This window comes from Colossoma macropomum, unplaced genomic scaffold, assembly GCF_904425465.1.
Source record: "Colossoma macropomum unplaced genomic scaffold, Colossoma_macropomum, whole genome shotgun sequence".
NCBI lineage: Eukaryota > Metazoa > Chordata > Actinopteri > Characiformes > Serrasalmidae > Colossoma > Colossoma macropomum.
Genome location: NW_023494808.1, coordinates 13982041 through 13995591, shown reverse-complemented (window position 1 = coordinate 13995591; position 13551 = coordinate 13982041). Strand labels below are relative to the sequence as shown.

General features: G+C 38.8%; 1 protein-coding gene across 2 annotated transcripts in view; it reads left to right on the top strand.

Moving 5' to 3' along the window:
* mad1l1 (mitotic arrest deficient 1 like 1) overlaps positions 1 to 13551 on the top strand; it is a 115736-nt gene that overhangs the window by 60833 nt on the left and 41352 nt on the right. For both annotated transcript variants that reach the window (XM_036557708.1, XM_036557709.1), the window contains exon 15: positions 5685 to 5775. In XM_036557708.1, coding sequence (XP_036413601.1) covers positions 5685 to 5775 — 91 coding nt within the window. The remainder of the gene's footprint in view (positions 1 to 5684; positions 5776 to 13551) is intronic.

Below are 13551 nucleotides of genomic sequence, written 5' to 3'. Positions count from 1 at the left end.
AGGTGGAGTGAAGCGGCCTCGCTGTGGAACAGGGGGCACAGCCCGGGCGGTGGAGTTTGGGACTTGCTTTCCACTTCCGTGCTTCTCTTGGTCGTCATCATCACCGTCGTCCCCTCTTTCGCGGCTGACATCCTCCTCCCACCGTCCCTCAGCGGTGGTCGGGATTTGCTCGCCGTCCCCCACTCACTTGCGACTCTCTCCCCGTCGTCCTTGCCAGGGTTCGTCCTCGCTCGGAGTTCAGAACCTGTGCATACAAGAAGACATAGGAATATTTCTGAACTAAAAGCGATCTCCAAGGAAAAATGGGGAAAACTTCCTAAATCAAGTCTAGAAAGACTACGAGCTGGCTATGAGAAACATTTGAAGGCTGTGATTTCAGCCAGTTTTGTGTTTTATTATTTCCAATATGTGAAATTAAGCAAATAAATAACTGTCCATTAAGATCTGCAGAATTATGTCACGTTTAAGTAAGTTTCATGTAGAGGTGGTGTTAAATTTTTACTTAGAAAATCAACAAAATGTGTATCTGCATATCCACCCATTCAGTTTACAGCAGTTTAGCCTCACCTATATACACGGAAGTTATAAGGAGTGTTTCAGCACAGTGCAGGACCACCAATCAGAGCAAAGGACATTTACATGTCAGTCTAAAAGCCACAGTAACGAAAAAACAGCCTGTTTAATTCTAAAGACTAAAAAAGGTTAGAAAATGTTTTTGTAAAAAATAAATTAAGACTGGTTTTATGACTGGTTTTGTCGCAAAAAAAATGACTTGGCACATGAAAAACAGCGGAAATGTCACGTTACCGTGTCTCGTGGCACTGCCTAGCTGCTGTGGACACCTGATTATTCCACATTAGCATGTGTGCCCTTTGTGTTCCTTCTCTCCCCCCTTCCTTCTCTCTTTGATCATGCAAGCCTTCACATTCTGTAAATTGTCCTTTAATCCCTCTTGAACTTCTGTCCCTAAGGAGCTCACGGTTAATTGGGGAATCCACACATTGCCTGCTGTCACTTCACACATAATTAAGTATTTGTTTTGCTGAGTATAAAGTTATAAAAGAAATCCGGAAAAAAAACAAAAAAAAAACTACTCAACCAAAGAAAAGTTTTAACCAACACTGCGCGTAATTACATAGTTCATTTAACCAAAGTAATTAGTAAGAAATAAATGAATAGTTATGCATGTCAGCATCTGTTCCCAAAAACAGAAGAACATAAACTTACAGAGGGAAAGTAAAGGAACAGAAGGAGGAAAAAAGGGGATATCAAGTGCACGAATATACATGACGTGAAGATGGACCATTTAAAAAATAAAAACAGGCAACGCTTATATTTTGTAGAATCCACTTATTTGCACCAAAAGTCTTTTGATCATGTGTTTTCCAGAAAGGATAAAGCATTAGGTCTTAACCCCCTAAATGTTTCTTGAAGGCCTCCGGGGAAGGATTTCCTCATCACAGCTTCTGAAAGCGAAGGGGTCACTCGCTGTCAGTCGCAAGCAGATCATACAGTTGGAACCTTTTTGTTCTTAAGAAGATATAAAGATTAGATAAACGAGGCAGAGAAATAAAACGATGAAATGAACCGACAGTAAGTCAAATATGGATTGCATCCTGTCATGTTAACAGAAGGATTGATTTTCATGAAAATGCTTGAACAAAAGTCCCAGACCAGTAAAAATCCGTGATTTTAGAATGTGTGATAGTAATCTGTGTCTAAAACGTTTTCAGGCGCTGCTTTGGATCAATGTTCCTATTGTTCCATATCTTATTCTCTTTGGTGTTATTTATAGAACGCCTTTCAACGGACACTGTCATAAAGCAGCTTTGCAAAAACCCAGATTTAGACCCCTAATGAGAAAGCTGAGGATGACAATGTCAGGAAAAGCTCTCTAAGAGCATGAGAAAGAAACATGAAGATAGCAAGAAAAAAGGAAAAACAGCACAGGAGCATGAGGAAGAAGCACTGAGAGGAACCATGACTCAAAAGGAAGACTTCCTAAGAGCGTTTATGGCAAAAACTGAGAGGAACGTTGACACAGATGGAAGAACTGTTTAAGAGGATAGGATTTCTGTCCGTCATTCCACTCAGTGCTGTGGGTCTGAAGGGATGTGTAGCTGTCAAGAAGCTGCTACTGAGAAAAGGGGTTGGCAACATGTGGCTCTTCTGCTGCTCTGTTGCGGCTCCGCAGCAGAATTAGAATTTTAGGTAAAAAAATAAGCCTCATTTACAGTAAAATAAAGCTCTGCTGATCGTTCTAACACAGTTTTAAGAATAAATTATCTTAAACGCTGGAGTTAATGTAGCCTATATCTGCTATTTCACTGACCATGAACCCTGAAGTTTGGCGCGCAGACTGCTGGTCACATAGCAACGCAGCCAACGTTCTCGTCTAGCTAGTAGCTAACGATACGGCAAAGAGAAAGATTTGACATGAACGTTGATCGTTTGGAGACGAACTGACTTTTTGCATTTGTAAGCACTTTAGCTGGTTTCTGATACGTTTAATCTACAACGAGAAACTGACAAATGCCAGCTTCTTGTTCGAATTTTCCTGCTCCACCTTAAATGGTGCAGCTGTTACATTGTGGCACCTCAGGCACCGTTTAGGGTGGAACAGGAAAAATCGAGCAAGAAGCTGGTGAAAGAGAAGCGACTTCAGCCTTGTAAAAAGTCGAACACAGAGACATTGTGCAAGAAACTGTTCTACTTTTGAGGAAAAGTTTCCTGTCGGAGATGCGAGAAAAGCAGTTATAGCTGAGCTAAAGTCTACGTTTTAGTTTATATTATATTTTTTAGCCTATACTAGCACATTAGCACATACTGAGACATATTTACAGCCAAGATGGTAAAATGGACATCAATTTTTATGGCTCCCAAGGTGGTGTGATTTATGTTGAAAGGACAAAATGGCTTTTCTTAATATTTGGGCTGCCAACCCCTGCACCAGAACTAGACATCTGATATGTGGAGGAACCAACTTTTAAGACTGAACTTTGGAGGTGTTTACAAGAAAGATAGAAAATACATCATTGCTGAAAAGATCCTTAGCATACAGAGTTACTCCTGGTGTTCTCAGAACAATGGACTGGCCATTCCAGAGCCAAGACCTCTACATCATTGAATGTTTTGAATGTTGAACAGTGGCAAAGGTAAACAGACTAAATACTGAAAAAATCCTCATTGTCTTTGGTTGTTGAGGCCTGACCTCAACCCCACTGAACACCTTTGGGAGGGATTGGAATTTTAATTGTGAGCCAGGCCTTCTTATCCAGCATCAGTGCCTGCCCTCACATATGCTCTTTTGACTGAATGTGTCCAAATACCAACAGACACACACGAAAATCTTGTGGAAAGCCTTCTCAGAAAAATGGAGCTTGTTATAGCTGCAAATGTGGGGCAACTCCATATTAAAGCCCATGATTTTGAAATGTGATGTCCAACAAGCTCATATAGTTGTGGTGGTCAGGTGTCCACATACTTTTGGCCATATCGTGTGGGTGGAGCTCATAAAGTGGAGTGAATGGAACCACAGGACAGATGTTTGTTATAAAATGGACAATGAATGTATAGTCTCAGTGCATTGTAGGCTACATCATGTGCATCTGTATAGTGTTTATAACTCAAAATTCATGTCTCAGAGCAGCTCTCTTTGTAGAGCTGCAGTGCATGTGTGTAATTCTCTGGATCACTTCATAAAGCGATGTCCATTCACTCAGTCCATCCCCTCCATTTTCAAGCTAACATCCCTTTTGCATTAGCAGTATGCGTGAAAATTGCATTTACAGTGAAACTGTCTATTTTTTCTCACTTTTAAGTCCTGACCTTTGTGACTAGCTGAATTTGGAAGCATAAATCTGTCTTAAAAGTCTAGCAGTTTGAGGTGGAAAACACAAAGACGCTATCACATTAACTGTCACAACAGACAGTGCATTGACTCCCACACAGTATAGTTTTAGGATTAAACTCAAGTATTAAACTTTAATGCATTAAAGTGTTTAATAATGGATTGTAAGCAGTGAGTGATATATTTGACTGTGCTTTATCTCCTTAGGGTTGGGGAATAACCATATCAACCTTTGCAAGTTTTTCTGCAGACAATTCAATTGAATGCTTTTGCTGCTGAGAATATCTGCTTAGGCTTAAGTCTGTTCAGCATTCGTAGTGGAATTTTGTTACCTGTCTGGCAGTCGTGTGAAAGATTTAGCATGAAAGAGAGCCATTTGAAATGATACATGATTGGGTATCAGTGTCAGTGGACTTATGAATCTTGTCTCCTTCATGTTATGGCTTTTATCCATGTCTTTCATGTTATATCATCTGAGTGAGTACTTTGAGAAGTAGTATAGTTTTGAAAGTTTTCTACTTTTTGCCGCTGTCAGTTTGGCCACCTCATGAAATTATGGAAGTGCTTCTCCATAACATTAAAACCACCTCCTTGTTTTTGCACTCATTGTCCATTTTATCAGCTCCACTTACTATATAGGTGCACTTTGTAGTTCTACAGTTACAGACTGTAGTCCATCTGTTTCTCTGCACACTTTGTTAGCCCCCTTTTACCCTGTCCTTCAGTGGTCAGGACCACCACAGAGCAGGTATTATTTGGGTGGTGGATCATTCTCAGCACTGCAGTAACACTGATGTGGTGGTGGTGTGTTAGTGTGTGTTGCACTGGTGTGAGTGGATCAGATACAGCAGTGCTGCTGGAGTTTTTAAACACCTTCATATCACTGCTGGACTGAGAATAGTCCACCCACCAAAAATATCTAGCCAACAGCGCCCTGTGGGCAGCGTCCCGTGACCACTGATGAAGGACTAGAGGATGACCAACACAAACTGCGCAGCAGCAGATGAGCTATCGTCTCTGACTTTATATCTGGACTGACAAGGTAGGAGTGTCTAATAGAGTGGACAGTGAGTAGACACAGTGTTTAAAAACTCCAGCAGCACTGCTGTGTCTGATCCACTCATACCAGCCCAACACATTCTAACACACCATCACCACGTCAGTGTTACTGCAGTGCTGAGAATGATCCACCACACAAATAGTACCTGCTCTGTGAGGGTCCTGTGGGGGCCCTGACCACTGAAGAACAGGGTAACAAAGTATGCAGACAAACTGATGGACTACAGCCTGTAATTGTAGGACTACAAAGTGCTCCTGTATGGTAAGTGGAGCTGATAAAATGGACAAGGAGGTGGTTTTAATGTTATAGCTGTTGGGTGTGTATTCATTGCTTGAGTGGAAAATACTCTCGCCTCTTTTTTGCTGTGATTGTGGTTAATATTATATTAGAAATAGTGTTTACAAATTGATTATGATTCTTACTTTGATCGTGCCAGTTTTTTTTAAAGGATTGGTCAGTTGAAGATGATAGAAATGTTGGTTTGAGTGTTTCTGTTCACCTTTAAGATCGTAGGGCTAGTGAAAAGCTAGCTTAACACTCAGGTCCAGAAACCCCTTTATAGAAGCTTGACTGAGTTTTCAGAGGCTGCAGTTAGTTAGTAACTTCAGTATGGTTTTCTTTGTAAAACAGAAAGACGTTCTGCATTATCCATATCTTTTTTTCCGTGTCAGGACATACCCACTGGGAGCTTGCTGAACACACCTTGGAGAAGATGAATCCCCTGTTCAGATCCATTGTATTAAAGTTTAATGTCGTGATTGTGTGTTTGGGCAGGCAGAAGATAGAGGAGCTGGAGTCGGAACGCCAGAGGCTGGAGGAGCAAAACAATATTCTGGAGATGAGACTGGAAAGACACAACCTTCAGGTAGCACATACATTACACACAAGCTGTTGAGATGTTGCTCTACCAAGGAAGACCACGTGGTCACTGTCTTTATTTTCTGAACTCCAGTTTTTGAAACTCTTTTTTTTCCACTTATTTTCTTTTGACTTTCATCTTCCTTATGCAAGTGGGTCATCTTATATCTCATATTTAATGATTGCCTGGACATTAAACAAAAGTGGTTTCTGAGTTTTGCAAAGCACTGGACTTCATTACATTAAAGCTGACCAAAAGTCCATGTGAATCATAACGCATTTTCATTCCACACCATGACTTATTTCTGAGTGAAGCACAGTATTAGGGAGGGTCTTTAGAGGTGGGCAAAAGACATTTTATTTCAATCAAGGCTTACCAGAAAACAAGAATTTTGTCTTACATAGTGTGATGTGATGAATTGTACTTAATATGGCCAGAGATGAGGTCAGTTTTCAAGTTGACTTTAAAGCTTCAGGCTTCTTGAATTTACATAATGTGGGCTTTTTCTGTTGAATGATGTTCTTCCTTTTAAACATTTTAGACATAAGACTCACCTCCTTTTCAACTGACTTCTTCAGAAACTCATTGGGATTCTTGTTTCTAAACGTAAGAAAAAAATCTGATTTGCAAAAAATGCATTATATTTAGAGATGGCATCTCAACATATGCTGTCTGACAGATCTAAACACTTGGATTTATCAAAGGCTTTTGATTAGAGATGAACTAATACTTTTTTTTCTTTTCCTATATTAATACTTGATTCTCAAGGATCTGCCAGTAGCAAGTGCTGATATCAGTGCTGACTGTATGTAGCCTAACTACTTGATAGGTGCCTGTAAATCCTGGTATTTGCACTATTTCCCTTTTTGGTAAAAGCAGTGTTCTGTCACAGATATAAAAAATACCAAGCTTGAATGAATATTTACTAGTTGGGCAACAAATACTTCCTCCACCTCTTAAAACACTGACCATACAGATTTTGTAATGAGCAGTCTTACTTTTGCCTGTCACAAGCGTGAAGTAATTCCACAGCGTTTTCATGTTGCTTGCATCATTTAAATGGGAATTCCACTGATTTTTGCAAATTTCTGCATAATTCAATCACTGGGATGTAAACAACGTCATCCATAGTGGTTTGATGCAAGATGTTGCATTTGTAGAGAAACCTACAGACTCTTATTTACTATCCTAAACCTCTAGTAACCATACATTTAAGGGTCTTCTGAGTTTTATATGTACATGTTTTATATGTATATGTTCATAACAGTAAAGTAGTGCTAAATCTGAAAGTTTTCTTTGTGGCCTGTTTTGCCATATAACCCACTGCATGCCCCACTACTGTAAAAAAAAAATGTCTCAGACATCAGGCAGTGTAATCGTAACCATTTCATGTTATACTTCCTGTAATAGAGCTTGTAGGGGCATTAAACTCTTAAGACATCTGGATCCTTTTAGATGTTCCTATCTAGTTCCTGTCCTATATGGCTTTATTGTAAATTTATTCTCTATTTCCAGCACCAGTACTGTATTTAAGTGCCTGTGCTGATACAGATACAGTGTCAGTAACACTGCAACACTACTTTTGATTCTTTAAATCAGTGGTTCTCAGTGCCGCATCAGGTTCGTTGGGAGCAATGAAAGTTCAAGTGAAGCTCTAAAATGTGCAAGGTAGGGTGACTCCAGGACCAGGACTTTAAACCACCGCAGTAGATCCATATTATTCTCTGAAAACAGTTTACAGATACTTAATTTACTCCCATTGTTCTTGTGCTGGTTCAGGAATCACCTCATTAGGTATTCCATTACTCTTAGTATGAGAGAAAGAAAAAAGAAAAGAACAAATATTTGTGCTCAGTTGATCAATTGATTAAACAGTACAACATTTGAGTAGAGAAGCAGATGCGCACTTACAACAGTGGCATGTTTATCACCAAGGCTTTAAAAAGTATAACCGCTGCTCTCTAGTTAGTGAACTTACAGATTTGTTGCGTGGTACAACCAAACTAATTGTGGTTAAGTGATGAGAATGCAATCCAAACAAGTACAAAAGCCTAGCATTTGTACCACTGTAAAAACTGCATTCATGGTAGTCTCGCAAACAGAAATGCTTAGTCTATGTTGATACTGCAGTTTTAAAGGCCATCGAAGCAACACTGTTGAATTTTAATCATGTTAATTTCCTACTTTGAAAGTGTGGGTGTGAGTCTACCAGAGATTTCAGAGATTTTTTTTTGTTTTGATGTTCTGTTCTTTTGTGTGTTCTCTTAAAATCTGAACCAGCAAGCATCAGTTTGGATTCAGATTTTTATTTCACTGATTCAAAGGATCTTAGGCAGGGCTTCTAAAAAGACATTAAGAAAATGTCATTTAGGGTTTCGCTAAAGCTACGTTCACATTACAAGCCTTATTGCTCAAATCTGATTTTTTGCTCAAATCTAATCTCTCTGACATGATGGTTCACACTCGTTTAGGTAAGTGATCAAAATCTGTCATTAATGTGAACGAACCAGCGTCCTGAAATGACCCGCGTGCGCACATCCTACTCAGTAATGTCACGTGAATGAATCGCATGTGTCACGTGCATCAGCAGCAAACAAACTAATGGTCAGAACGAGCCTTCGCTACGAAGATAATTAACTCTGAACAGCTCTCAGCTTCTTTATTAGAGCGAGACGAAGGCGGAAAAGGTGACGTGTTCCTTTACCCCGTTTACAGGCTTTAACTTCTGTTCAGCGCTGCTGCCATGGTAATGCACGCGCAGTGGGGAGAAAAAAGCACATGAATTCCGATCTGAGCGTCACATAAAGGTTGCGTGGCCACAAATCAGATACGTATCTGATCTAGGATCACATATGAAAGTGACTCAGATTTGAAAAGATCAGATTTGCGTGTCCACACAGCCCTAAAAACAAAAGATCTGAGTCACATTAGGGCAAAAATTCGGATTTGTGCCACTTCAACCTGGTAATGTGAACGTAGCCTAAAAGTATCGTGATATTTAGCAATCAGAAAAGGAGTGGAACAACATGTTTGCAGACCACTGCAATATTATAACAATTTAAAAAAGAATAGGCCTGTCTTTGCACACTAACTTGATCTCCATTTATGGATAAAGTCATCTCGAAACATAGTCTGGTCTGGATTTAAGTTACAATAAAGAACAAACACATTTGTTTAAACTAATAACACTAGAAAATACGTTGTTCTTGTCCGTATTGAACACATCATTCAAACATTTACAGTATACGCTCGAAAAAAACCCTAGACTAATGACTTCAGCAAAGCTAATTAGTGTCAGAAGTTGACAAACCAATGAAATGTGATTTGAGGTGCAGGTTGGAGTTACTCTGACTTATAAAAACATTTTGGGCTTGCTGTTCACAGGCGCCTGTTGATGTGAACCATGCCTCAGAAAAAAGAGAAATCTCAGAATACAATCACTAATTGTTGATTTACATAAAGCTGGAAAGGGTTACAAAGTAATCTCAAAGAGTTTAGGTATTTATCAATCTACAGTTAGACAAACCATCTATAAATGCAGATGATTGAGTACTGTGTGTACTCTCCCTAGACATAGACGCCCAGCCAAGAGCACTCCAAAGGCACAAGGCAGGATGCTTAATGAAGTAAAAAAGAACCAAGGAGTAACAGCTAAAGGCTTGAATGAGTCACTGGAACTGGTTGTGAATCTTTGTTGTGAAAAACATTGAACATGCATGGTGTGCATGGCAGGACACCACAGGAAGGAAGCCTCTGTTCTCCAAAAAACACATCACTGCACACATTTAGTTTGCCAACAAACGCCTTGTCACTTCAAAATGCTACTGGAAAAATATTTTGTGGACTGATGAAACTAACGTTGAACTGTTTGGGAAGAACACACAGCACTATGGATGGCATAAAAAGACATCATCCCAGTGGTGAAGTGACGTAATTTGGGGCTGCTTTGCTCCCTCCGGGCCTTGACTGATTGCCATCATCAAGGGAAAGAATGAATTCCCAAGGTTATCAGTGTGTCCTACAAGATCATGTCAGGGTGGTTGTCTGCTGGCTAAAGCTCAGTAGAGGCTGGGTGATGCAGCAGGACAATGACCCTAAACATCCAAGTAAATCTACTACAGAATGGCTAAAATCCGCCTTTGAGTGGCCCAGTCAGAGCTCAGACCTTAACTCAAGAGGTGGTGTAGAATAACCTCAAGAAAGTTGCTCATACCAGACATCCGAAGAATATGGCTGAACTAAAGCAGTTATGTAAGAAAGAATGATCCAGTATTGCTCTTGAATGTTGTGCATGTCTGAGCTGCAGCTACCGGAAGCACTTTGCTATCAAAAGAGGTTTGACTAGTTATTGAATCCAAGGGTTCACTTATTTTTTCACCAGCACTGTGAATGTTGTGTTGGTCTATAATTGTCTATAATTTCTACTTCACTTTTTTAGACCAGTTGCTTGAGAGTTAATCTTTGCCAAAGTTTATTCTGTACATGTTTCTAAAGGCAAGTGACACAAAATAGACTCAAAGCTTAAAACTGGTGCACGCTGTATATGGCATGCATCTGATTTAAAATTCCTTTCACATATAAAATATAATACATAGCTATTCTGTAACGGGAAAAAAGGAAAAACAAAAATGGAAATAAAGAAGGCCTTGCACATAACTGATCTAAGAAAAAGAATTGCAAGTCCTCCAATCTCAGTGTCAATAATAATAGATTGAGCCTTTTGCCATAACCAGAATTGTACTGGAATGCACTGTTTGTGTCCTTACTAGTTTTATGTTCCATTGATCAGATTTGCATTTAATTTTGGGGAAAAATAATGCAAATTTCTCTACTGTTTCACTCCATTTGCTAATTTCGTATTGTTTCAGATGACGGGCCAGACTGTTTGCAATTGAAACGGTACACTGCACTGCTGTTTGTCGTGTCTTGGCTGATTGGTTCGGTTCTCATTGAATTGGCTTGTTGCTTTACACTCGGTTGCACTGCTGTCATATGGGAATGTTTGGATTGTTAGCTTGCTGGCACAGTAAACAGGCATGCTAGAAGAACTGTGCAGTTTGAGCCTACGCACAACTACAGGCTGATCATGAAAAGACAGATGCAAAGACGCACCATAGCATTCCGGGTTTATTTTTAGGTAAATAAATAAACAAATAATCATTCAAGCAGGATTTTCACACTTATCTAGATCCGACCTGTCTGAAATTTCTTTTGATTAAGGACATTAAATGTTTGCAAATGTTTCTGGTGGAAGGAGGCAGCAGGATTGTTTCTACACAGCTTAGCTGTATTCTAAGGCACTTTTCTGTAAGAAGACACCACAGATTGTACAAGTTCTTGTTTTTTGAAGCAGTTTTGGAGCTATTTCATTCCTCTACCCCAAGGGTATTATTTTCAGCTGTAACAAATTCCTGTGGTCCATTTTTGTTAACCCACTCTCACTCTTTGCTTTAGCTCAGTAATACTTTTCTGAGTGTTTTTTCAGTCTGTCTGCTTCTATTTCTCTTCTGTTTCTCTCTGTCTTTCATTCTTTCTTTCTTTTTCTTTGGCTTTCACTCTGTTGTTGAATCCCTTGTTTTTCAGTTGGAGTTACGTTGAAAGATACAGAATTTGTTTGACACAATTCAGAATTTTCTGTAAGAAACACATGAAATCATGTAGATTGTTCTCTAGAGTGCTTGTTAGAGAGAAACAACTCTCTCTCACTCGCTCTCCCTGTGCAGAACACTCACTCACAGCTTGTTTTTATTTGTCCCTAATTCTCAGAGAGTAAAAAATAGACAAAACAAGGAATCAAGGATCTCAGGGAATCCACAAATATGTACTGAAAGTTAATTAGATTCATTGTAGAGGCATTGTAAGGTATTAACAGGAAGACATACAATCTCAAAAGTGCTTTGTCATTGTTTGATGATGTACCAAAGTACTAAAATAGGTTAACAAAATGACAAAGAATTCGAGTTCGAACAAATTCGAGTTACCAGGCTGATAAAGGACCTAGTAAAATAACTCATAACTATTTGGTGTAATAAGGTGGTCAGTACAGAGATAGTCACACTAAACTTCAATGTAATATGACATGTTTAAACTTTAAGGTGAATTTAAAACACTAACGAGTAAGTTTGTTGTGTAAAATGATGGCACAAAAAAGATGAAGTAAATGTTGAGGACCCAGTAAAACTACAATAAGAATGACTGCTTTCTGTTACAGCCCAGATTCAGATTTGTTCATAAGCAATATAGGTACAAAAGGTACATGTAATGTAAGGTACATGTTATGTAAGATTCTTTATTTGTGTATGATCTTTTTTATGCCATTTACCTACCTGGTACGTTTTCGCCAAAATGGTTACATAGTACTGTAGAGGTTGTTTCACATACAAATCCAATTGCAGAAATGTTGGGGCAGTAAGTAAAATGCAAATAAAAGCAAAAAAATGGGATTTGTAAATTCCGTTTTTCATTGTATTTAAATAAAATAAAAAACTAAGACAAGATACTTTATATTTTATTTATCAACTTATAACATTTTTGTACATACATACTGCTTCTGAAACTGATGCACATTCCAAAAAAGTTAGGAGAGGCCCTATTTAAGACTATGAATGTTGTAAAATGTTCAAAAGACATTTCAAAAAAGGTGATGTAGATCATGCTTGGGTATACAATGAGAATCCGGGAAAAGCCTTGTCCATTATGAGCAAGCTCTGTTGAGGCTCGCCACTATGCCAAAAAATGTATCAGCCAATAATCCAGCTGTTTAAGAAGTACGTTCCTCAATAAGCCACTGCAAGGATTTTAGGTATTACGTCTTCTACAATGTATAATCAGGGAACCCAGAAAAATCTTTTTTGCGTAAAAAGCCAGACTTATCAAAAACAGCAGCTGAATGCCTGTAACCTTAAACCTCAGAGGGTGCTGCGATGAAGATCACCACCACTGTTCCAATTTTTTTGGAACATGTTGCAAATGTCATATTTGGAATGAGTGTATATTTACAAAAAGAGGTAAGCGGGAAGGTTCATGTGATAAAACAGAGGTTCAATTCTGTAAAACAGAATTTATTAGTCACTGCTTTCTGTTTTAATTGGCATTTGACATACAACAGGATAATAACTGCTTCCTCAGTTATTATCTAGAACATGTTGGGCTCAGTAGTACTACAAATTAGTACTACATCTACCTGGATCAGCATTCAGACCCATAGTGACATTTTAACACAGTAGTCCAGCATTAACATTTACTCTTCTGGAGTACAACAAATGTATTTCTTAAAATAGGGGTTTGAAACATTGGTCAGATATCTGTCCATTATCTACTGATTATGTGCATTGCTGTATGATTTAGCCTGCTGAAAGGCAGCAGTTAATCAGATAGCCAGTAAAGTAACCATTTATATGACTGTTAGCTCATGGAGGACCATATAATATTTGAGCAATAGAACACAAGGGGGAGTGTCAAATGTGATCTTAAAAGTATTCATTTTCTGTTTGTGGCAAAGTAAGAAGTAAATACGTTCAAGTGGCAGTGTTTGTGAAAAACCCGTGATGTTATGGTGAAATAACAGCACGGTTAGAACGCCCCTCAACCAATCAGCTTGCTTGGCCGAAACTAACTGTTGTATAATACCACTTACTGTGTAGCTAAGCATGAATGTTCATATAATATTATCCTATGCATAAATAAAATAGCAATGTAAAAGCTTAATTGCACAGTTCTTTAATGGGAAGCAGATATATTTGATCCTTTTAGGGTCACTGGCCAGTTTAAATACAACAAACA